The sequence below is a fragment of the Myxine glutinosa genome, chromosome 2 (genome assembly GCF_964187855.1).
Source record: "Myxine glutinosa chromosome 2, kmMyxGlut1.1, whole genome shotgun sequence".
In the NCBI taxonomy this organism is placed as follows: Eukaryota; Metazoa; Chordata; class Myxini; order Myxiniformes; family Myxinidae; genus Myxine; species Myxine glutinosa.
In genome coordinates, this window is record NC_136262.1 from 30,452,744 (window position 1) to 30,476,217 (window position 23,474).

The following is a 23,474-nucleotide window of genomic DNA, read 5'->3' on the forward strand; positions in this document are numbered from 1 at the left end:
GGCTTTCATCCGCAACTCAATGGAGTACTGCTCTCCCCTCTGGGCCGGTGCTCCTGCCTCACACCTAGCTCGGCTTCACGCTGTTGAAACCAAAGCTTTCAGAATCATTGGAATCTCCTGCCGCTCCCCATGTTATATGTTTTATGTGTCGGTTTGTCTTTCTGTGCGATTAATTTTAGCTCTTTCACGAGCCTAGAACTTGTGTACAAAAAAAAACAAAAAAAAAAATCTAGCCTAGGTTTGAATCCTGACCCAGCTACAAACTGTCATCACAGTGTTTCACAGGCAGGGTTATTCATCAATGTGTGAGTGCCGTCCCTCGGATGGACGTTAAACTGGCCATCTCGCCTGCCAGCATTCATTGGTGGACGTTACAGATCCCACGGTGTCCTTCGCCGGCACCTTGGCCAAATTCCTCCCCTAACCAGCAAAGGGCACTGTTGCATCCTCAGCCAATGATGCTACCCTGCAGCCTTGTGCTGCATACAAAAAAAGAAGAATTGCAATGTCAAGTTTAAACCTTCCAACACGTTCTTCACATAAATTAAATAATTAAAGTAATTTGCTTCAGTGTTATAGTACCAACTTTCAGTAATATATATCAAAATTGATTGTTGCATTGGGTGACCAACGCAGGAGTGTACTGTCGCAATGTCTCCCGACGCGCCGAGAACTCGGTGTATGAACTCGACATTTAGTGCATTGTATCGATACCCAAAATGCATTTCACAATCAGTGATAATCGTATACAATCTTAGCTTGGTGTTTACAATATACAAACCACGGAGCTATTTGGCCTTTGTCTGAAACCCCATTGTGGCAAAACCTGTAGTGCCCGAATTGTAGAACCACCTTTAGAGGCCATTTTCCCTGCAAAGCGGGGGTTGGCCTTTTTCGGGCACCGTGGTCCACTTCTTGTAGCGATGCTTTGCGGCCGGATGCCCTTCCTGCCGCCAACCCTGTTAGTCGCCTTTTGCGCCACACAGGGAATTACCAGTGAGCTGGTACTCAATTTGCCAAAGGATGACAGGCTGAGTCAACCCCCCTGGCGTTAATTGAGCGATCGACCGGGATTCAAACCCAGGATCCTAGGATCCCAAGCCGGCACCCTAACCGCTAAGCCAACACCAGGCTTGTGCCCGCATTGCAGACAAAATGCAATCTATGATGGTCTCAGTCCACTGTTCAGAAGGGCGAGATGACGTAGCGCTCATCTAAAACAAAGTGCTATAAGGTTTCCCCTCTGTTGGCTAAACATGTGCAACTGCATCGTCAAAGCTGAAAGATACTGGTAATATGACAGCTTTACCTCCATGGCGCGGGCGGCAGTCTCCTGGTCGTAGTGTCCCAGCACGTTTGGCATGAAGGTCATGTTGTAGGACAGGTCTTGGCACATGCGTAGCCGCACCGGCTCACACGTGAACAAATTATGAGCAGCGAAAGCCGTGCCGGCAATGGACACGAAGCAGGCGAGGAGCAACCACTGCGGTGCCATCGTCGACGAATCAGATCCACAAAACGAGCGTTTCAACCTGCAAGTGACAGGTCCGTCATCCGAGCTGTGTGCGGTGACTTGCTGAGCCACGGAGGCCTGTCGGTGGGTTCTTCATGGCTTCCTGGGCCATTAGGTTAACCAAGGCATCGTCTCTAATGGTCTTTTGTTACGCTCTTTATAAATGCTAAAGAGATCCTTTTCTCGGTGTCACGCCATGTTATGGCTGCACACCTGTCCATACCTGAACAGTGGCCCCTCGGGAAATTATTGCAATGTTTTTTTTGGAGAGATCTGTCTTTTTACCCACATTTGTATCTATTAGTTCATCACGTGCTGTTCTTTTCCAAAAAAAAGTCAGAAAGATCTTCAGGAGGTCCATCTCTTCCTACTTTCACTTGTATAACACAGGTGAGCACCTCGGCACATTGTCCTGTGAGAAAGGACAGAAAGGCATTTATTAGACCGACATATATGTCTCTCACATACTACAGGGGACATTTAGTAAATAACGAGGCACATTGTACCATCCATTATGACTTGGAGGGTTGTACACAGTGACAATATGTGGACAATCACCTTCACCTCAACCCCACCTTGCATGTCGGGCATTCATTTGATCTTTTCAACGTAATAAGAGAAGGAGACAAATTAATAGTATTCGAGAAAAGCGCGGTGCAGGTCACGTGGGGTGAAAAAGCTTAAATCAACAACCGGCAGCCGTCCATCAGAGACGTGTAATTGGATAAACATGAAAACACACAGACATAAGGTCGATAAAAAGGTGAGTAAGAGGATGGAGGATAAAAATAATGATGACACGTGGTTAAAAAGCGAGTTCAAATAAACAAAGAAAGGAAACGGAAAGAGAGAGAGATCTACACGTCGATACCTGATCGATCAACATTCAACGGGTCTTTCTTATCGGCTCTTCGGACGGTCCAGTGCGACGTCGAGGTTCGGACATGAGCGGTACAGACAGACTAAGAGCGCGACGAAATGAGGCTCGGACATACGGTTTAACAATGGCAGACACAACGGGAACGAGAGACGGACAGGAGAGCGCGAACTGTCTTTGCCTTCAGCGCCTTGTTGCTTCTTCTTCTTCAGCATCATCATCATCATCATCATCATCATCGCCTCAGCATCACCCCCTTCTTCCCGCCGTCTCTAATATCCCCCACCCAATGTATTCGCTTTATTTATATCTCCCTCTCGACACTCACTCACTCCTCCTTCCTCGCTCTCTCGTGTTCTGCTCCTTCTCTCCGGGGATTCTCCTCACCCGACCCCTCCCTCCCCTCGCCATCTTCCCCTCAGCGTAGACCTCATTAAATCCCGCCCGTTATTCGCACTTGCAGAGACTCGTATTCTTTTCCCATTCATCTGTTTATTTTTCCTTCCCCACACTTCATTACCCTCTTCGCTTCCCCCACTCTTATTTCTATCCCTTGAAATTTTAATGAACTCTGTCAGCTCTATGAAGGGTTCTGCTCATTATCTGCTCAGTTTTTCTATTTTCATCACGAAATCTCTCAGTTTTTACCTCACTCGCTCTTCTTCCTCTTCGCTTCTCTTCTTCTTCTTGAAATTTTAATGAGCTCTGTCAGCTCCATGAAGGGTTGTGCTCAGTATCTGCTCAGTTTTTCTAGTTTCATCACGAAATCCCTCAGTTTTTACCTCACTCGCTCGTCTTCTTCCTCTTCTCCATCTTCTTCTTCTTCTTCGTTCCCATATTCTCCGTCCCTCCCACTGGCTCACCTTTCTTTCTCTCGAGTGTGGCGCGTTCCGTTCCCATGGAAACGGCTACAGTTCTGCATTTCTTCATTCAAATGAGTCTTTCCTCCTCCATCGTGCTCGATATTACCAGATCTGTCCTTCCTACATCCTCGACAATAGTCTTCCGTTTCACCCCTACCCTACATCGTTCCTTTGAGGTGAACTCTTACACACCTGCGTGATCATTACCCCTTGCTCCTTGTGGATGCTGTTCCAAGGTACTGTGCTGTCTTTCTCCATTATTTCCATCGATTTAGCATCCATATATCAATATGTATGACGTCACTCACCCCTTCCTTTCATTCTCTCCCTCCTTGCCTTCCGCCCTTTCCAGGACTACAGCCAACCTTGATATTTATCCTTTTTTGAAATCAGACATCTTGGTTCTGAGAAGAGTGAGATGATAGAGGGTAAGTAGAACGACACCTGGTGGAGAGCATATGCCTCCACCAGGGTGAACAGTTTACCTTTTGTATCCCGCTGATCACTGATAGGCCGGATCTGGATTCGCACCTGAACCCAAATCTAATTGGCTTATTATTGTCACCTACCCAACTCATCCACCAAGTTTTGTCATAATCCATCCATAACTTTTTGAAATACCATGCTACATATGAGATATCGTTTTTGAACTCATCACTCAATGGTGAAGAATCACTTTTAAAATTCTCAGATCCCGATCCACATTCGGAGCTTCACCAAAATCGAATCGATTCTTCCTTGTCACACACGCACCATGTCCACCAGATTTCATCCGAATCCGTCCATACCTTTTTGACATGTCCTGTTCACAGACAAACAAACGGAGGTGAAAACCTCACTCTAATCTGTCGTCATCATCATCATCATCATCATCATCATCATCATCATCATGTTACAGCATTTGAGGTAGTTTCCTGCAGTCTCTTCCCAGTCTCTGCCTCAGCAAAACTTGACCATGTACATCCATGAAGGATCCATCCATCCCCACCAGCGTTTGTCTAAAACCGAAATAAATTTTAAACCAATGGATTGAGATACTCTTCCTCAACCATTTACCGCACATGTCACAAGTAGTTGTGTGACAGCATGCCAAATTAGACGTGATTATATCATCAAAGAAAGAAGAAAAAAGACTGAAAGTTTAATTATCTAAAGAAAATCGGAATACACCATAAGCACGAGGGAGAATTGCTTTGCAATGCATGTCCCCTGTCGATGTGATATTTTCTGAGCCCAAAAAGGGCATAACTCTGTGAAAAATTGACAAAATGCCCTGAAACTCGAACTTGTTCTGTTGCGTATCCTAATAGAGCCACGTACCACATTTCAGTTGAATATGTTATAGGGTAAGGGTGGAAAGTCTGGAAAACCACAGGTGGTACGGACAGACAGACAGACATATGGAGAGCAAACCTATAGTCCCCTCCGGTGAAAGGGATTAAAAATAGTGAAGTGAGGCTTCGAGTTGATCCTTCTGTAGATTTCATCCTTCTGTCGACTCCTCTTCCTAAAGATTGGTGTGATATTCGCTGTCTTTTACGCTTCAGACCGAGCTCCTTCCTCCAATGGCTATCACTGCTATGGGTGCTGCTATAGATCTGAATGTTTCTTTCAGTAGACGAGGATGAAGACCACCAGGACCAACTGACTTATTGTTGTTAAGCCTCTTCAGGTTCTTCTCAACAACTGTTGCTCTTGTGACGTTAATAACCAGACATAGCCCGTTGTGTTGCAGGGTCATCGCAGGCAAATGACTGAGGTCCTCCTTTGTGAAGACACTTCCAAAGTAATTGTTGAGTGTTGTGATCGTTTCATTTGAGTTGGTAGCAATTAGCTTTCATGTTGTAGATATCTATTCCTTATGACATTATCAGATGTGCACAAGTTCATGACAAGAAAAACTGAATTTTGAAAAAGGTGGATTTGGGGTGTTTTAACGGGGGTAGAAACTATCAAGGTTTTGGATGGGGACGATAAGAGATGGTGGTGAACAGCTGCTTTGAAGACCTGGAGGGAGGGGTGGGATTGAAGGGAGTGTGGTAGTTTGTTCCAGAGGCGGGAAAAAAGAGGAATGAAAGAGTGAAGGTGAGCAGAGATTCTTGATTTTAGCAGTTTAACCATAAGAGGGTTACTGGCAGATCTTGTGCTTCCTGCAGGAATACTTGGGGGACAGAGCGCAGATAGAGCTGGGGGAGCTAGGCCGGAGAGGAGTCGGTAGAAGACAGAAAGACCACCAACCTGGCTGGGGTGAGAGAGTGAAAGGCCCTTAGAATCAGCTTCATCGCGGGAGATATCAATGATTCTGAAAACCTTGGTTTCTACAGCATGAAGCCGAGCTACTTGTGAGGAGGACACGTCCGCCCGGCTGAACAATTTACATTTTGTATCCCACTGATAGGCCAGATCGGGATCCAGACCTGAACCAAAAGCTAATCAGCTTGTTCTTCGCATCCACCCAACTCATCCACTAAGTTTTGTCATAAGTTGTCCACAACTCTTTAAAATATCATGCTATATATATATTATTATCGATCGTGGAACTATCTCTCAAATGGTGAAGAATCACTTTAAAAATTCTCGTATCCCAATCCAGACTCGGATTTTGGACTCGGATTTTCATCAAAATGGAATCGATTCATCCTTGTCACAGACCTAAACTGTCCACCAAGTTTTGTCCGAATCTGTCCATAACTTTTTGAGATATCCTACTATATATGGGTTTTAGCCCCATCACTCAATGGTGAAGAATCACTTAAAAAATTATTTCATCTGGATCCGGATTCGAATCTGCAACATGATTCAATCAATTCTTCATTGTCACACACCCAACCTATCCACCAATTTTCATCTGAATCCATCCCTAACTTTTTGAGATGTCGTGCTATATCTCGTTTTTGGTCCTGTCTCTCAATGGTGAAGAATCACTTAAACGTTCTCGGATTCAGATACAGATCTGGATCTTCCCCAAAATCTAATAATTTCTTCCGTCACATACCAAACCTCTCCACTAAAATTTGTCTGAATCCATCCGCAACGTTTTGAGATGTTATGTTCACAAACAAACAGACAGACAGGGTAATTATACAAATCACAAACTGTGTGTATGATTGGTATCTTTTGTATCGGCATTTTCTATTAGATTGTAAATATGTGAGAAAAGTGTTCAAAATACGTACCTTTTTCTCAAAAAGATAAGCTTTACAAGAATGCTGGAGATGTCTCGAATTATTAAAGGTGAATTTTAACCTAAAATTTGTTTGTGACATGTTTGTTTACATTTTTCAAGAATCAACTTCCTGAGTGAGATTTGCAGGTTCCAACACATACCCTTTGTTGACTCAGGCACTGGCAGTGATGTGTTAAGGTCAAAAGTCAAAGTGAGGTCAAAGGGTGAAGTTAAAAGAGCCGATCAGTGGAAGATCATGGCTGCTGCTAAACCGATGAATGGCGTGGAGCTGCAGACAACCTCACGTACATGGACACCGATGAACCAGCACCGCTCACATGGACAGAGTCCTCGGCGTCAAACAGTGAGCAATGTAGGTTTGGCAACCACACGATGATGTTGAAAAGTGCATCACAACTTTTTAAGGATAATGAAACAAATTACAGTTTAAGGTCAGCCATGGCATTTTGATTCCGTATGATTTAAAGGACATCCTTGATCCTTCAGAGCGAATCATAAACGAAGGTTACCGTTGAGGATGCATTGTAATTTATTTTATATTTTACGCATGTGAAGGTTTTTTTGGAACGGAAGGAGCTTCTGTTAAAATGGGTGAGTGAAGGGTGACATCAGTGATTACAATATTACAATAATGATCACTTCACCACCAGCAAATGATCACAACTATGAGGATATCACCAACATCGTCATCTTCATAACCAGCACATCATTAACCTTTGAACAACCACTATTATTGCCATCACCACATTGTAGTTGAGATCACAAACTAGCACGAGTTAATATTAAGCTGTCCCACGTCCTCTTTCCCAAGTTTGACTGTTGGACGGAGACACAGCGGCAGGATGTCCTGCTTGAGCTGCTCTCAAGAAGCAGTGAAAGAACGTGGAGGCGCTGCGAGGCTGTGCTGCGCTCACATCTACCTGAGCGTTGTTTGGACTTTACCTGCTGCTTACCTCGGCTTCTCTCACTCTACATCATGTCCTTCCTTGATCCCCGCAGTCTCTGTCGTGCTGCTCAGGCCTGTTTTTTGCTCTTAGCTTCATTATATCCTCTTAGCTTCAGATGAAAGAACTGGATAATCTAATGGCTGAAAATTATGGTTTGGAGTTTATTAAAAATGAAATTCTTACTGCACTGAGTTGTAACTTTGCACCTTTGTTCACTTGGAACTTTTTTAATCTGCTGTCCTCCCTGTTTGTGTTCCCCTCATCTCATCATCATTGTACTTATCTCAGTACTCTCTTATTAGTCCCCTACTGGTGTACACCAGAGGGGACTATAGGTTTGCACTCCGTCCCTCCGTATGTGTCAGTCTGTCCGTCCGTCAGTCTGTCAGTCTGTCAGTCTGTCCATCCCTCACGCAAAGAACAGCTTTCCGGACTTTTTTTCTGAACTCTTAATGCTAATGATTTCAAACTTGGTACATGGTTTCCTCATGATAAGTTACAGGTCAAGTTCGAACTTCACGACGTTTCGATCATTTTTAACAAAGTTATGGCACTTTTAACTTTGGTAATTTCCCCAACAGTTTTCCGGACGACAGACTGCCGGTAGGTGACATGTATTGCAGCGCAATACTCAGAATGCTTGTTATCCTACCTGTTTAACTGTCCTTGTTTGTTTGTGCCTCTTATCTGTCTGACCTATTGTTGGTGCATTAGTCTCTCGCATTTTCTCATCTAACTCTTCCATTAGTCTTGCTTTCTTTAAAAAAAAAACATTTTGATATCCTGTGTATGCATCATTGCCCTGTTATTGCTGTACAAGTATTCTCAAGCCAATCAGACTTCTGCTTACATGTATTACCTCTCGCTTTCTTTTATCTTTATTCATCTCTGCTCTTTCCCAACATGGGCAAGAAATTGTCAGAGTTTCATGCTCCTAATAGTTATGCTCTCTCTCTGTGTAAATTATTGATCATGATTGTGGCAGTTTTAGCCATATGTATTGGAGATTATTCTTTCCATAATCCATACTTTTCTCTCAACCATCGCACTCCGTCAAATTTGAGCAATCGCACCATGTACGGTATCCCTTCTTTAATTTGAATCTGTAAGCTTTGACTACCCTTTTAAAAACACTTGTCATCGATAAAATATAAAGAAAAGAACAGCGGAAAATATATGCTTAACCAATTACTGGAGATGGTTGGCTGCACAGGAAATGGACTGGAGGGAGAAAGAATATGGCAACTATAAGAAATCCAATTCCTCAGGCAAGAGAAAAAGTAACCAAAATAATTGGGTGAGAGTAAAACTTTGCCAGGTGAGTCGAGTTGTGGATCAACGAATTTTGGATCAACGAATCAACTACAGGGTGATTCACATACGACGTACTATTTTGTTTTTGAATAACTCTGTGTTGCGTGAACCGATTTACTTGTAATTTGCAGCACTTATAAACAAATGTTCCCCATTTATTATGTGAAAATTTCATTAAAAAATAATTGATACAAATTTAGTTATGGGTCTCGATATGGCGGCCGTCATTTTCGATCACTCGGAACAGTCTCTGCTTGCATTCGAGCATGGTTTTCTGCCGCATTTCATCAGTGATCTCCCAGAAGGCGTTCCTGATGCGGTGCTTGAGTTCCAGCAAGTCTCTTGGTCGAGTCGTGTACACTTTGGACATTGCTTGGCAGCACCCAGCTTCGACCAAACTCCATCCAAAGACGTCGTTTCACTTCGATTAAGCTTTTTGTGGCCTCATACCAGGTTGCAGGATTCGCACGCTCCTGACTGTTGTAACTTGCCATTGTTGCTGATTTTTTCTTTACATTATTCTGCTAAAAAGTCTAAAGCTGACTCTAAGACTGGTTACATAATTATCAACGTTTAAGAACAATTTAATCGACATGTTAATCGACATTTCATGTCATGGCAAGAGGTCGGGCTGTTTCCCATCATCAAAAATGACGGCCGCCATATCGAGACCAATAACTAAATTTGTATCAATTAATTATTTTTAAATGAAATTTTCACATAATAAATGGGGAACAGTTGTCTATAAGTGCTGCAAATTACAAGTAAATCGGTTCACGCAACAAAGAGTTATTCAAAAACAAAATAGTACGTCGTATGTGAATCACCCTGTATATCATCCTGTAGCAATCTTTCTTGCATGCTTTCATCCTATATCATTACCTCCACCACCAAAGGTGGATGGAGGTTATGTTTTCACCCCTGTCTGTTTGTTTGTCTGTCTGTTTGTGAACAGGATGTCTCACAAAATTGTGGTCAGATTCAGATTAAATTTCGTGACAGGCTGGGTGTGTGACAAGGAAGAGTTGATTGTATTTTGGTGTAGATGCGGATACAATAATTTTTAAGTGATTCTTCACCATTGAGAGATAGGGCTAAAACCGATATATAGGATGATATCTCAAAAACTTGTGGTCGGATTCAGATGAAATTTGGTGGACAGGCTGGGTGTGTGACAAGGAAGAGTTGATTAGGAAGATCCGGATCTGGATACGAGAATTTTTAAGTGATTCTTCACCATTGAGAGATAAATCTAAAACCGATATATACATTAGCACGATATCTCAAAAACTTGTGGACGGATTCAGACAAAACTTGGTGGATGAGTTGGTTAAGTGACATGAACAAGCGATTAGATTTTGTTTAAAGTCGAAACACAGATCCGGCCTATCAATGGAATATAAAAAACGTAACCTGTTCAACCTGGCGGATGTATGCACTCTACCGAATGTTGTTCTAGTTTAATTTGTATCTCCAATGAGATCTGATGTGATTCTTATTTTGTTTTATGAAATATATTATGATACATTCATCAGATTTCACGAGAAATGCAAAAGAGTTTTTTTTTTTTTGTTTGGCATCACATTTAGGACCTTGACTTGGCCTCAGGTTGGCCTCAGGGGTTGACTCTAACTTGCATAAATTCTCAGAATTTTAATTTAGAATCAAATTTCTATAAATCTCCTTCTGCAATTTGGGGAAAAGATGTGCTATTGTACATCGTCAAGTTGCTTTGTACCCGAATAAACAAGTTTTTTTTTTTTTTAACATCATAGGGAATGAATGTCAATTGTGGTTCCTATTTTGTTTCCCATTCCAGGTGAGTTGGCATTGGAGAGAGCTTGTCGAACTTGACCAGTTGTGGTTACCCAAATGCGTACGCTTTGGTTGGATGCTGCCATTCTCCCCATCGCCCTTCGAGTGCGGCGTCTGGAAGCAACACTACGTGCACACTGTCACACAACTGAAGTGCACACGTCCCACTGTACTTTTCACACCACCTTATGTGATGATTACATTGCTGTGTGCAGTGTTTCCTCACCCTAGACTGGGCCATATGTCAGATTTGAGTTTTCCAAGCAATGCCATGCTATGGCGTTACTCAAATGATATAACTGTAATGTTCTCAGAATGCTTTCCACACTTCATACTCCAGGCTACACTACTAGAAGGAAAAGCAAATTATCCAAGAGATTTCTCCAAAAAAAAAGAATAGTGGTAACTTTATTACACCATTAATTCAATACATTAATTTATTTATGGCATTAAAATTGACAAATCCCTTTAGTACTTTTTTCAAAATAACTGGGTACCATGTGTAATGAGCACAATTGTTACCTATGGCAACTGAGTGACAGCTGTTAAATTATTTAAATGATGATGTCATGTAGTGAATATATTGCATTACTTATTTACTTACATTGCCTTGTTGTGTTCAGACACCAATGAGTGATGGCGTGGGGCTACAGTGTGCACTTAGCCACCGAATGAAGGACAAAAGCGCAAGGTGTAGTTCTGCAAAAGTACGGACAATTCAGCCGCCATGGAGAGATTCGGATAAGTATCCCATGGATATCCTGCGCTACAACTACCTGGATAACGTCGACATCACCGGACCCCCAAAAGACTTGTAAGTGTTCAGGAGTACTCCTTTTGAATTTTTTTTCATCTCCACAAAAGCGACACTCATGGAAGAGCAAGGATTTGTTCATCTGGCTGCAAATGTCAATTGCGCAAGAATGAGTATTTGAAGTACTCCAGCCATTTTTCTACCAAAATAGAAACTTCATCCTATGCATATATGAATCATAATTTATATATTAATAATTATTCTTCCTCTTCTAAGAAATGCAGGTTTTACTGGAATTTACTAATGAATTTGGCATGCTGGTGGCATAATTACTAAGGCATAGCTTCAGAGTTGATACAGTGCTCTTGTACATTGAGGCAGGAAGTTGGCCAGTTTACTGGAACATAATAGCTTACCTTTGAGGCAGTTCATAAAAAATTTAATGTCCACCCATGAATGGTCAGAGATGGGCCACCCAGCTTAATGTCCCTCTGAACTTTATGTAATTGGAGTTATTAAGGTGAAAAATGTAAGGTTTTATACGAGTAATTGCTGATTGATTCGTTTAATGGGATTGAGCTGCAGTAAAGGTGTGATGGTTTAAATAATCGCATCCTGTTTACAACCTTCTCCAGGTAGACAGTGTTGATATGGTGGCCAGATTTAAAGTAATTGCACCTGCCATTATAAGTGACAGCAGAAGTGATCAATGGGCCTGGTTTGATTATGTTTTGTATGCCATGTTTATTTCATTGCCGCAGACATTGGCAGCATGGTCCAGTATCGGTGATCCTCGATCCCAAGCAATCCTTACACCTAAAGAAAACGACAGTGAGGATCCTGGCCACCCAGCCACTCCACAAGGTCAAATTTGTGGGATAATTTTTTTAACAATCTTCTAACACTCAAGAATGGTGGTAGAGGTGGGGGGGAGGCTTTTGGTCATATTCTCGTAAAGTCGTAAGTATATTGTATGTAGGGCAAATTGACTACCTCTTACTTGCCAATGTTTACTCTATAATCCTGATAGTTCGAAGACCTCCAACAGGCGACATTAGCAAGGACGTAATTTATATCCTGCGGATGGTGTTCTCAGAGCATGGCATTCCAGATATTTTAACGAGTGAGAATGGACGCCATTTCAAAAGCCGTGCCTTTGCAGAATTGTGAACTGAACTTCAACCTAGTCACATGAAACCCTAAGATTAAAACCCTAAGAGTATTAAACCACCACGAAGGTTTTTCTCCTTTTGTCTGCCATTTTCCAAGGACTTTCGGAATGAAATTTTGCCTCAACAATGGTAATGCAAAGTATGCGCGTTGACCTAATTTTTTGACCTTGACCTAATTTTAAGTTCATGACCAAATAATGGACATTTTGTTTCACATTTTTCACAAAGATTTGACGAAGGTTTGTCCGATCAGAACGAAATTGCCCTCTACAGATAGCTGAGAACAAGGCACGTAAAAAGGTCAAATGGCAGTCTGAAAACAATAATGCATTTTTGGTCATTGTTCAATTTTGCCAATGCGGAATCTCAAAGACCGCTTGGCCTTCCAAGATGTTCTTGCATCATAATAATGGACCTGCACTGAAGTTGTGCACCTGATATTTGCTTCATGACCTATTTTTTGACCTATTTTTTCAGATTGTGACTGAATTTACCAAAAACACATTTTTGATCATAACTTAAATTATTTTCCTCTGATTTTCATGATGTTTAGTTTTATGGATAAATTGGGGATGGGGAAACATTTTCTTTATTTACCGTCTATTCCTAAATGTTGAAGTTCAAAGTCATATGGTGTTCCTAAAAAAGATGTGGCCATCATTGGATCACAGACCAAAGGTAAGTCGCAGAGGGGTGGCGGGAAGGGGTGGAAGGGTAAGGGGAGGCTTAGCCTTAGTGATAGCTTTGTGATCACAGATATCTAGTTGTGTTTGAGCTTGTATACAGCTTTTTTATTCTGTTTGTCCTCCTCCCGTTCCCCTTGATCTCATTCTTCATCATGCCCATTCTTCCACAAAGGCTTCCTCTGTTGTGTTGCACTACTTGATACTGGTCCGTCCCCCATGCCTCCCTTTCCATTATGTCATACTTCTTCCGTTGTGTTCTGATCCATTCTGTGTTTGAGCTCTTTCATGAGCCTCGACTTTGTGTACCAAAAAAGTAGCACACTTACCTTGAAGCTGTCTCGTCTATGTATTATTCTTGGCCTGACTATATACTGTCAGATTGGTGATTCACAGGCATAGTGATACATCATAAGTGCACTGTCCATCTGATGTGCAGTAATCAGGATATCCCATCTGTTAGCATTAGCCAGGAGATGTTAAAGATTCCACAGTGCCTTTTGATGAAGAGGAAGCGAATTATAAGCAGCACCTTGGAGCAAAGGCCAAATTGATGCCCTAATAGCAGAATCCTGGAGCAAAGTCCAAATTGATGCCCTAATAGCAGCATCCTGGAGCAAAGTCCAAATTGATGCCCTAATAGCAGCATCCTGGAGCAAATTCCAAATTGATGCCCTAATAGCAGCATCCTGGAGCAAAGTCCAAATTGATGCCCTAATAGCAGCATCCTGGAGCAAAGTCCAAATTGATGCCCTAATAGCAGAATCCTGGAGCAAAGTCCAAATTGATGCCCTAATAGCAGAATCCTGGAGCAAAGTCCAAATTGATGCCCTAATAGCAGCATCCTGGAGCAAAGTCCAAATTGATGCCCTAATAGCAGAATCCTGGAGCAAAGTCCAAATTGATGCCCTAATAGCAGAATCCTGGAGCAAAGTCCAAATTGATGCCCTAATAGCAGCATCCTGGAGCAAAGTCCAAATTGATGCCCTAATAGCAGCATCCTGGAGCAAAGTCCAAATTGATGCCCTAATAGCAGCATCCCGGAGCAAAGTCCAAATTGATGCCCTAATAGCAGAATCCTGGAGCAAAGTCCAAATTGATGCCCTAATAGCAGCATCCTGGAGCAAAGTCCAAATTGATGCCCTAATAGCAGCATCCTGGAGCAAATTCCAAATTGATGCCCTAATAGCAGCATCCTGGAGCAAAGTCCAAATTGATGCCCTAATAGCAGCACTTTGGAGCAAAGGCCAAATTGATGCCCTAATAGCAGCATCCTGGAGCAAAGTCCAAATTGATGCCCTAATAGCAGCACCTTGGAGCAAAGGCCAAATTGATGCCCTAATAGCAGCATCCTGGAGCAAAGTCCAAATTGATGCCCTAATAGCAGCATCCTGGAGCAAAGTCCAAATTGATGCCCTAATAGCAGCATCCTGGAGCAAATTCCAAATTGATGCCCTAATAGCAGCATCCTGGAGCAAAGTCCAAATTGATGCCCTAATAGCAGCACCTTGGAGCAAAGGCCAAATTGATGCCCTAATAGCAGCATCCTGGAGCAAAGTCCAAATTGATGCCCTAATAGCAGCACCTTGGAGCAAAGGCCAAATTGATGCCCTAATAGCAGCATCCTGGAGCAAAGTCCAAATTGATGCCCTAATAGCAGCACCCTGGAGCAAAGTCCAAATTGATGCCCTAATAGCAGCATCCTGGAGCAAATTCCAAATTGATGCCCTAATAGCAGCACCTTGGAGCAAAGGCCAAATTGATGCCCTAATAGCAGCACCCTGGAGCAAATTCCAAATTGATGCCCTAATAGCAGCATCCCGGAGCAAAGTCCAAATTGATGCCCTAATAGCAGCACCCTGGAGCAAAGTCCAAATTGATGCCCTAATAGCAGCACCCTGGAGCAAATTCCAAATTGATGCCCTAATAGCAGCATCCTGGAGCAAAGTCCAAATTGATGCCCTAATAGCAGCATCCTGGAGCAAATTCCAAATTGATGCCCTAATAGCAGCACCCTGGAGCAAAGTCCAAATTGATGCCCAAATAGCAGCACCCTGGAGCAAATTCCAAATTGATGCCCTAATAGCAGCACCCTGGAGCAAAGTCCAAATTGATGCCCTAATAGCAGCACCCTGGAGCAAAGTCCAAATTGATGCCCTAATAGCAGCATCCTGGAGCAAAGTCGAAATCCTTGTCGTTGTAGCAATATAGTAGCATCCTGGAGCAAAGTCCAAATCCTTGTCGTTATAGCAGCATCCTGGAGCAAAGTCCAAATTGATGCCCTAATAGCAGCATCCTGGAGCAAAGTCCAAATCCTTGTCGTTATAGCAATATAGCAGCATGCTGGAGCAAAGTCCAAATCCTTGTCGTTATAGCAGCATCGTGGAGCAAAGTCCAAATCCTTGTCGTTATAGCAGCATCCTGGAGCAAAGTCCAAATCCTTGTCGTTATAGCAGCATCCTGGAGCAAAGTCCAAATTGATGCCCTAATAGCAGCATCCTGGAGCAAATTCCAAATTGATGCCCTAATAGCAGCATCCTGGAGCAAAGTCCAAATCCTTGTCGTTATAGCAGCATCCTGGAGCAAAGTCCAAATTGATGCCCTAATAGCAGCATCCTGGAGCAAAGTCCAAATTGATGCCCTAATTGCAGCATGCTGGAGCAAAGTCCAAATCCTTGTCGTTATAGCAGCATCCTGGAGCAAAGTCCAAATCCTTGTCGTTATAGCAGCATCGTGGAGCAAAGTCCAAATTGATGCCCTAATAGCAGCATCCTGGAGCAAAGTCCAAATTGATGCCCTAATTGCAGCATGCTGGAGCAAAGTCCAAATCCTTGTCGTTATAGCAGCATCCTGGAGCAAAGTCCAAATCCTTGTCGTTATAGCAGCATCGTGGAGCAAAGTCCAAATTGATGCCCTAATAGCAGCATCCTGGAGCAAAGTCCAAATTGATGCCCTAATAGCAGCATCCTGGAGCAAAGTCCAAATCCTTGTCGTTATAGCAGCATCCTGGAGCAAAGTCCAAATCCTTGTCGTTATAGCAGCATCGTGGAGCAAAGTCCAAATTGATGCCCTAATAGCAGCATCCTGAATAGGATAGAGCATGGACAAACAACCATAAGGTGAATTGATAGTGCAGGCTTTGATGGGCTCAATATGACTTCCTCTTGTGTGGAAATTCATTGTAAGGTAACTAATATTATTGTATTATCCTTGCTATTAGACAGCTTTGGCAGCACAGATGGTCTGCCTGAAGAGAATAGACAGACTTAAAGAGATTATTATATGCGGTTGTCTCTGTATATATTTATCAGGTTAGTATATAAACTCAGTGTTGTAACAGAGCTATGTTGACAGCAGGCAGGAACTCCGATCATTGGGAGGCCAGGTGCAGTGAGGATTGGTGATGTGCGTCCAAGCTGGGCGGGACAGCATGGTCAGGCCTGGAATGAAGAAGCTGCTGCAGCCGCAATGGCTCACATCGACAACAATGCTGGGATCCACCCTGGACCCATCCAAAAGGTGGCCGCAACCAGAAAAAGCCAGGCAGGTGAGCCTCATGCTTGTGCAACTGTGACAGAATTGAATTATTGCATGACAATTAGATTTTAATAAAATGCAGTACCATTCTGCCAAAGATGGAAATAATTTGGAGAGATAGAGGGAGATAGGTGAGGGTGGGCGGTGAGTTGGGGTGGATATAATTAACAGAAAGGACAGGATTTCGACAAGGTAGATGGCTAAGTTGAGAAAAGGAATGGAGACAGAGAGGAGAGGGAGATGGTTCGGGGAGTGTGGGATGAGTGGGAAGAGGAGTGAAATACGTTTGGAAGTAGATAGGGGTAAAGGAACGGATTCAAATAGTTCTCAAACTATTTGAATTTGAATTTGAATTTAGTTCTCAAAAGTATTCAAATATTGCTTTTAAAATTAAAGTTGTTTATAATGTCCTGTTTTTAGACGAGGTTTAAGTTGTAAAACAGTGCAATTGCAATCTGTTGTTATGAGACAAAGAAAAACTATTAAAAATGTGTTGACTTAACCTTTCGAGTTATCCATACTGCTGGAGTGATAACAATTATTATGGAGAAGAAGAGAGAATGTGGAACAGCGGGAATTTTTTTTTTTGTATACAAGATCGAGGCTCGTGTAAGAGCTAACATTAATCACAAAAAGATAAACTGACACATAAAACATAAGATAAAGGGAGTGGGAGACAAGATGGGGGAGAGAGAGGGAAGCACACGTACAACATTTGAGAGCAGGGACATCGGGAGATCTGTGGGAGGGAGAGGGCTTGGGGGGAGGAGGCAGGAAAGAGGAAAGGAAAGAAGTCGGAATTTCAAAAAAGTGGATCTGGGGTGAATTAATGGGGGTAAAAAAGATCAAGGTTTTGGATGGGGGAAGATAAGAGATGGTGGTGAACAGCTGTTTCAAAGACCTGGAGGGAGGAGTGGGATTGAAGGGAGTGGGGGAGTTTGTTCCAGAGACGGGAGAAAAGAGGAATGAAGGAGTGAAGGATTTTGGCAATTTCACCAGAAGAGGGTTACTGGCAGATCTTGTGCAACCTGTAGGAATATTTGGAGGACAGAGCCCAGAGAGAGCTGGGGGAGCAAGGCCAGAGAGGAGTCGGTAGAAGACGGAAAGACCACCAACCTGCCTGCGGTGAGTGAGTGAAAGGCCCTCGGAGATAGCGTCATCACCGGAGATTCCAATGATTCTGAAAGCTTTGGTTTCAACAGCGGGAAGCCGGGCTAGGTGTGAGGCAGGAGCACCGGCCCAGAAGGGAGAGCAGTACTCCATTGAGCTGCGGATGAAAGCCTTGTATGTGGTGAGGAGCTCAGGTGTGCCAAGGAAGGACTTCGCACGACGGAGGATGCCCAGTCGGAGACTGGCTTTGGAGGCCAGCTTGGAAATGTGGTTTCCCCAAAAAATTGATAGGGAAGGTGCTTGCTTATATAGGGTGTCGGCATGGGAGAATATAATTTCCGTTTGTTTTAAATATTGTTGCCTTGAATTTCACATCACTACTGGTGGAGATTATGATTTTGTTCATTCCCAAAAACAATTTTAAAAAACAAACCAGACAAATGAAGGTCAGAGATGAAACCTGGTGTGGTGATGTTCCCTTTCAGTGTGTTGGTGATGATGATGATCTTTCAACCAGAACAAAAAGAAAACTCACTCACGGTTAAAGCACAACGACGTGTTTTAAATGAAGTCCGGTTGATCAAAAATCCTTCGCCTCGTCTCTCCAGTTGTTAATGGTGAAGAGGGAAGGATTCATTGGTGCCACCGCGGCCTTAACATGGCATCGAATACAAAAAGAAGAGAGCGCTCCTCCGTTGTCGTCGTGCTTGTTGAACCAAGCAAACGGAAATCCACATCACTCTTGTTTTGATGGTGTAGAATAAAAGTCACGATTAAATATTGACGTGTTGAGTGACTTGGGAAATGTAAATGAGAGAGGATTGGACAGAAAATAGCACCTCGAGCTGTATGTGTCCTGAAACGAGCTCCCAGCGTCTATTACATGAGGTCCTGGCACCCATTGGCTATCTGAAAGCACGCTACTGATTGAATGAATGAATGAATGATCGTTTTAAGGCCATTTCCCTCGCTAGAGCAGGGGTTAGCCTTGCGGGGCCCACGACAATCATGGTTCCCTGTTTGAGGCAATGTTTTTATGGCCGGATGCCCTTCCTGACGCCAACCTTTAGTCGCCTGTTACGAAGCGCAGGGATACGGTGTACCTATTCTAAATCGGGGGTCATCCCAGTGAACTGGTACTCAATTTGCCGACCTCGGAAGGATGACAGGCTGAGTCAACCCCCCTGGCGTTAATTCAGCGATCGACCGGGATTCGAGCCCAGGATCCCAAGCCAGCACCCTAACTGCTCAGCCAACACCAGGAAACACTCCACTGATTGACCAATAATATTCACACGACACTCTTTTTGATGTTGTTGTTGGGCTAGCGGTTAGGGTGCCAGCTTAGGATCCTAGGATCCTGGGTTTGAATCCTCTCGATCGCTGAATTAACGCCAGGGGGGTTGACTCAGCCTGTCATCCTTCCGAGGTCGGCTAATTGAGCACCAGTTCACTGGTAATTCCCTGTTTGTCGTTAAAGGCGGCAAAAAGGGTTGGCGTCAGGAAGGGCATCCGGCCGTAAAACATTGCTTCAAAAAGGGGACCGAAAAACAACAACAACCACGGTCCCCGAAAAAGGCCAACCCCCGCTTTGCGGGGAAAAATGGCCTCTAAAGGTGTTTTTTTTGTGTTTTTTTACTCTTTTTGATCATGACCCGATTTCTGATATTAGGAAATGTAAAGAAAATTACACTCGTCGCTACACTAGCTCCTCTCTAGATTGATGACCAAAGAGAAACGATCAATAATTATGGAGACCTCAGCTCCAATTAAAATACTTGCACAAATTTCTTCGGCTGATGGACACGTCTGCTGGAACGGGTTTTCCTCACGGTTGATGCAGTTGTTGGTGGCAAAGAGGTTAATGCAGAAATCTATTGGGCTGAACTCAGTGCTGTTGTGTGTAGGCTCACGGGAACAGTGGGGGTCGATGTAGCTGGAGTTTGTTCTGTAGTAGTAGTAGTAGTAGTAGTATGAGTTGTAGTAGTAGTATGAGTAGTAGTAGTAGTAGTAGTAGTATGAGTAGTAGTAGTAGTAGTATGAGTAGTAGTAGTAGTAGTAGTAGTAGTAGTAGTAGTATGAGTTGTCGTAGTAGTAGTAGTAGTAGTAGTATGAGTTGTAGTAGTAGTAGTAGTAGGATGAGTTGTAGTAGTAGTAGTAGTAGTATGAGTTGTAGTAGTAGTATGAGTAGTATCAGGCTCTCGATCCATGTGACTTTGAGATCTTGAGTTTGTCTAAACTGACAGTTTCGGACTTTTCATTGAAATCTAGGATGAAGTTCTTGTCCTTCCTGGTAATGATTTGGAAGGAGCTATGGTAGGGAGGCTGGAGAGAAGCCCTGGCAGTGTTGTCACATACAAAAACATGGGTACAAGACTAAATATATTTGTGCAGTTGTGTAGAACTCTGTTGAACTCTAGTGGGGGTGTGATGTAACTCGCTCATTGTCCTTCGTAGTCTGCCCACATAATTGCTCGGGTTCAAACTGGTGTGAATATTAGTCGGGGCAGCAAATTGTCCAGGAAGGCGAAGTGTTGATGGAAAAACGAATTCAGCGAAGCTGCAACCCAGATCAGCTTTCACCATGGCACAAATGCCCAAAAGCACTTCCGGTAAGTTTTCCATCCAGCAATGCGAGTCTGCTCGTGCACTGAGTGAAGACTTAAGTTGTTGATGCAACTGTTCGACAAGCCCGTTTGCAGCGGTGTGGTAAGTAGTTCTGGTGCGTTTACTCAATTTGCGCTTTGAAAAGTGTGGACACAAACTGTCGTACGAACACACACAGGCTGGAGCACGTGGTCAACCTAACACACACATTCTAACCTTTGTGGCCAAAATACATGGTCGTACAATAATTGGGGTCCACTGTGCATCTTATGACAATGCCTTTTAAGAAATAGAAAAATCAAACATTATAACAAAGCAAGGGATCAAATCAGACATTATAACAAAGCAAGGGATCAAATCAAACATTATAACAAAGCAAGGGATCAAATCAAACATTATAACAAAGCAAGGGATCAAATCAAACATTATAACAAAGCAAGGGATCAAATCAAACATTATAACAAAGCAAGGGATCAAATCAAACATTATAACAAAGCAAGGGATCAAATCAAACATTATAACAAAGCAAGGGATCAAATCAAACATTATAACAAAGCAAGGGATCAATCAAACATTATAACAAAGTGAGGGATCAAATAAAACATTATAACAAAGCAAGGGATCAAAACAAACATTATAACAAAGCAAGGGATCAATCAAACATTATAACAAAGTGAGGGATCAAATAAAACATTATAACAAAGCAAGGAATCAAATAAAACATTGTAACAAAGCAAGGGATCAAATAAAACATTATAACAAAGCAAGTGATCAAATAAAACATTATAACAAAGCAAGGGATCAAATCAAACATTACAACAAAGCAAGGGATCAAATCAAACAGAACAAAGCAAGGGATCAAAGAAAACATAACAAAGCAAGGGATCAAATAAAACATTATAACAAAGCAAGGGATGAAATACAACATTATAACAAAACAAGGCATCAAATAAAACATTATAACAAAGCAAGGGATCAAATAAAACATTATAACAAAGTGAGGGATCAAATAAAACATTATAACAAAGCGAGGGATCAAATAAAACATTATAATAAAGCAAGGGATCAAAACAAACATTCTAACAAAGCAAGGGATCAATCAAACATTATAACAAAGCGAAGGATCAAATAAAACATTATAACAAAGCAAGGGATCAAATAAAACATTATAACAAAGCAAGGGATCAAATAAAACATTATAACAAAGCAAGGGATCAAATAAAACATTATAACAAAGCAAGGGATCAAATCAAACATTATAACAAAGCAAGTGATCAAATCAAACATTATAACAAAGGAAGGGATCAAATAAAACATTATAACAAAGCAAGGGATCAAATCAAACATAACAAAGCAAGGGATCAAATCAAACATTATAACAAAGCAAGGGATCAAATCAAACATTATAACAAAGCAAGGGATCAAAACAAACATTATAACAAAGCAAGGGATCAAAACAAACATTATAACAAAGCAAGGGATCAAATCAAACATTATAACAAAGCAAGGGATCAAATCAAACATTATAACAAAGCAAGGGATCAAATAAAATAATATAACAAAGCAAGGGATCAAATCAAACATTATAACAAAGCAAGGGATCAAATCAAACATTATAACAAAGCAAGGGATCAAAACAAACATTATAACAAAGCAAGGGATCAAAACAAACATTATAACAAAGCAAGGGATCAAAACAAACATTATAACAAAGCAAGGGATCAAAACAAACATTATAACAAAGCAAGGGATCAAAACAAACATTATAACAAAGTAAGGGATCAAATCAAACATTATAACAAAGCAAGGGATCAAATCAAACATTATAACAAAGCAAGGGATCAAAACAAACATTATAACAAAGCAAGGGATCAAAACAAAGATTATAACAAAGTAAGGGATCAAATCAAACATTATAACAAAGCAAGGGATCAAATCAAACATTATAACAAAGCAAGGGATCAAATAAAATATTATAACAAAGCAAGGGATCAAATCAAACATTATAACAAAGCAAGGGATCAAATCAAACATTATAACAAAGCAAGGGATCAAATCAAACATTATAACAAAGTAAGGGATCAAATCAAACATTATAACAAAGCAAGGGATCAAATCAAACATTATAACAAAGTAAGGGATCAAATCAAACATTATAACAAAGCAAGGGATCAAATCAAACATTATAACAAAGCAAGGGATCAAAACAAACATTATAACAAAGTAAGGGATCAAATCAAACATTATAACAAAGCAAGGGATAAAATCAAACATTATAACAAGGCAAGGGATCAAATCAAACATTTAACAAAGCAAGGGATCAAAACAAACATTATAACAAAGCAAGGGATCAAATCAAACATATTAACAAAGCAAGGGATCAAATAAAACATTATAACAAAGCAAGGGATCAAATCAAACATTATAACAAAGCAAGGGATCAAATCAAACATTATAACAAAGCAAGGGATCAATCAAACATTATAACAAAGTGAGGGATCAAATAAAACATTATAACAAAGCAAGGGATCAAAACAAACATTATAACAAAGCAAGGGATCAATCAAACATTATAACAAAGTGAGGGATCAAATAAAACATTATAACAAAGCAAGGGATCAAATAAAACATTGTAACAAAGCAAGGGATCAAATAAAACATTATAACAAAGCAAGTGATCAAATAAAACATTATAACAAAGCAAGGGATCAAATCAAACATTACAACAAAGCAAGGGATCAAATCAAACAGAACAAAGCAAGGGATCAAAGAAAACATAACAAAGCAAGGGATCAAATAAAACATTATAACAAAGCAAGGGATGAAATACAACATTATAACAAAACAAGGCATCAAATAAAACATTATAACAAAGCAAGGGATCAAATAAAACATTATAACAAAGTGAGGGATCAAATAAAACATTATAACAAAGCGAGGGATCAAATAAAACATTATAATAAAGCAAGGGATCAAAACAAACATTCTAACAAAGCAAGGGATCAATCAAACATTATAACAAAGCGAAGGATCAAATAAAACATTATAACAAAGCAAGGGATCAAATAAAACATTATAACAAAGCAAGGGATCAA

The 23,474-nt window shown here is 41.5% G+C and overlaps 2 protein-coding genes across 6 annotated transcripts in view; one reads left to right on the forward strand and one right to left on the reverse strand.

The window, feature by feature from the left end:
- Positions 1 to 2,601, reverse strand: part of LOC137421928 (frizzled-3-like) — a 47,052-nt gene extending 44,451 nt beyond the window's left edge. The window contains exons 1-2 of one of the 2 annotated variants that reach the window (XM_068108517.2): positions 2,385 to 2,601; positions 1,310 to 1,925 (exon numbers count right to left, since the gene is read on the reverse strand). In XM_068108517.2, coding sequence (XP_067964618.2) covers positions 1,310 to 1,495 — 186 coding nt within the window. In that variant the 5' untranslated portion in view covers positions 1,496 to 1,925; positions 2,385 to 2,601. Of the gene's footprint in view, positions 1 to 1,309; positions 2,141 to 2,384 lie in introns of those variants that run through there. The other variant, XM_068108518.2, reaches the window with a different exon arrangement.
- Positions 2,602 to 2,609: 8 nt separating this feature from the next.
- On the forward strand, positions 2,610 to 18,550 carry LOC137421929 (F-box only protein 16). 4 transcript variants are annotated; one of them, XM_078773063.1, is made up of 10 exons: positions 2,610 to 3,489; positions 3,606 to 3,681; positions 6,596 to 6,792; positions 6,996 to 7,031; positions 7,252 to 7,458; positions 10,521 to 10,685; positions 11,140 to 11,330; positions 12,032 to 12,134; positions 16,483 to 16,672; positions 18,258 to 18,550. In XM_078773063.1, the coding sequence occupies exons 2-10, from the start codon at positions 3,672 to 3,674 to the stop codon at positions 18,266 to 18,268; spliced, it is 1,110 nt and encodes a 369-aa protein (XP_078629189.1). In that variant the 5' UTR covers positions 2,610 to 3,489; positions 3,606 to 3,671; the 3' UTR covers positions 18,269 to 18,550. The 4 variants fall into 4 exon arrangements, with proteins under 4 accessions (XP_078629189.1, XP_067964622.1, XP_067964620.1 ...); XM_068108521.2 differs by having other exon boundaries at positions 2,625 to 3,489; positions 10,521 to 10,706; XM_068108519.2 differs by having other exon boundaries at positions 2,625 to 3,489; positions 10,521 to 10,706; positions 16,483 to 16,668.
- Positions 18,551 to 23,474: the final 4,924 nt, after the last annotated feature.

What these genes read in the sequence shown, in the direction of transcription:
- LOC137421929 (XM_068108519.2), top strand. An exon ending in GGCGTCAAACAGTGAGCAAT is followed by an intron (nt 6,793 to 6,995) that starts GTAGGTTTGGCA and finishes ACGCATGTGAAG; the next exon opens with GTTTTTTTGGAACGGAAGGA. An exon ending in CCGCAACCAGAAAAAGCCAG is followed by an intron (nt 16,669 to 18,257) that starts GCAGGTGAGCCT and finishes GTTCCCTTTCAG; the next exon opens with TGTGTTGGTGATGATGATGA.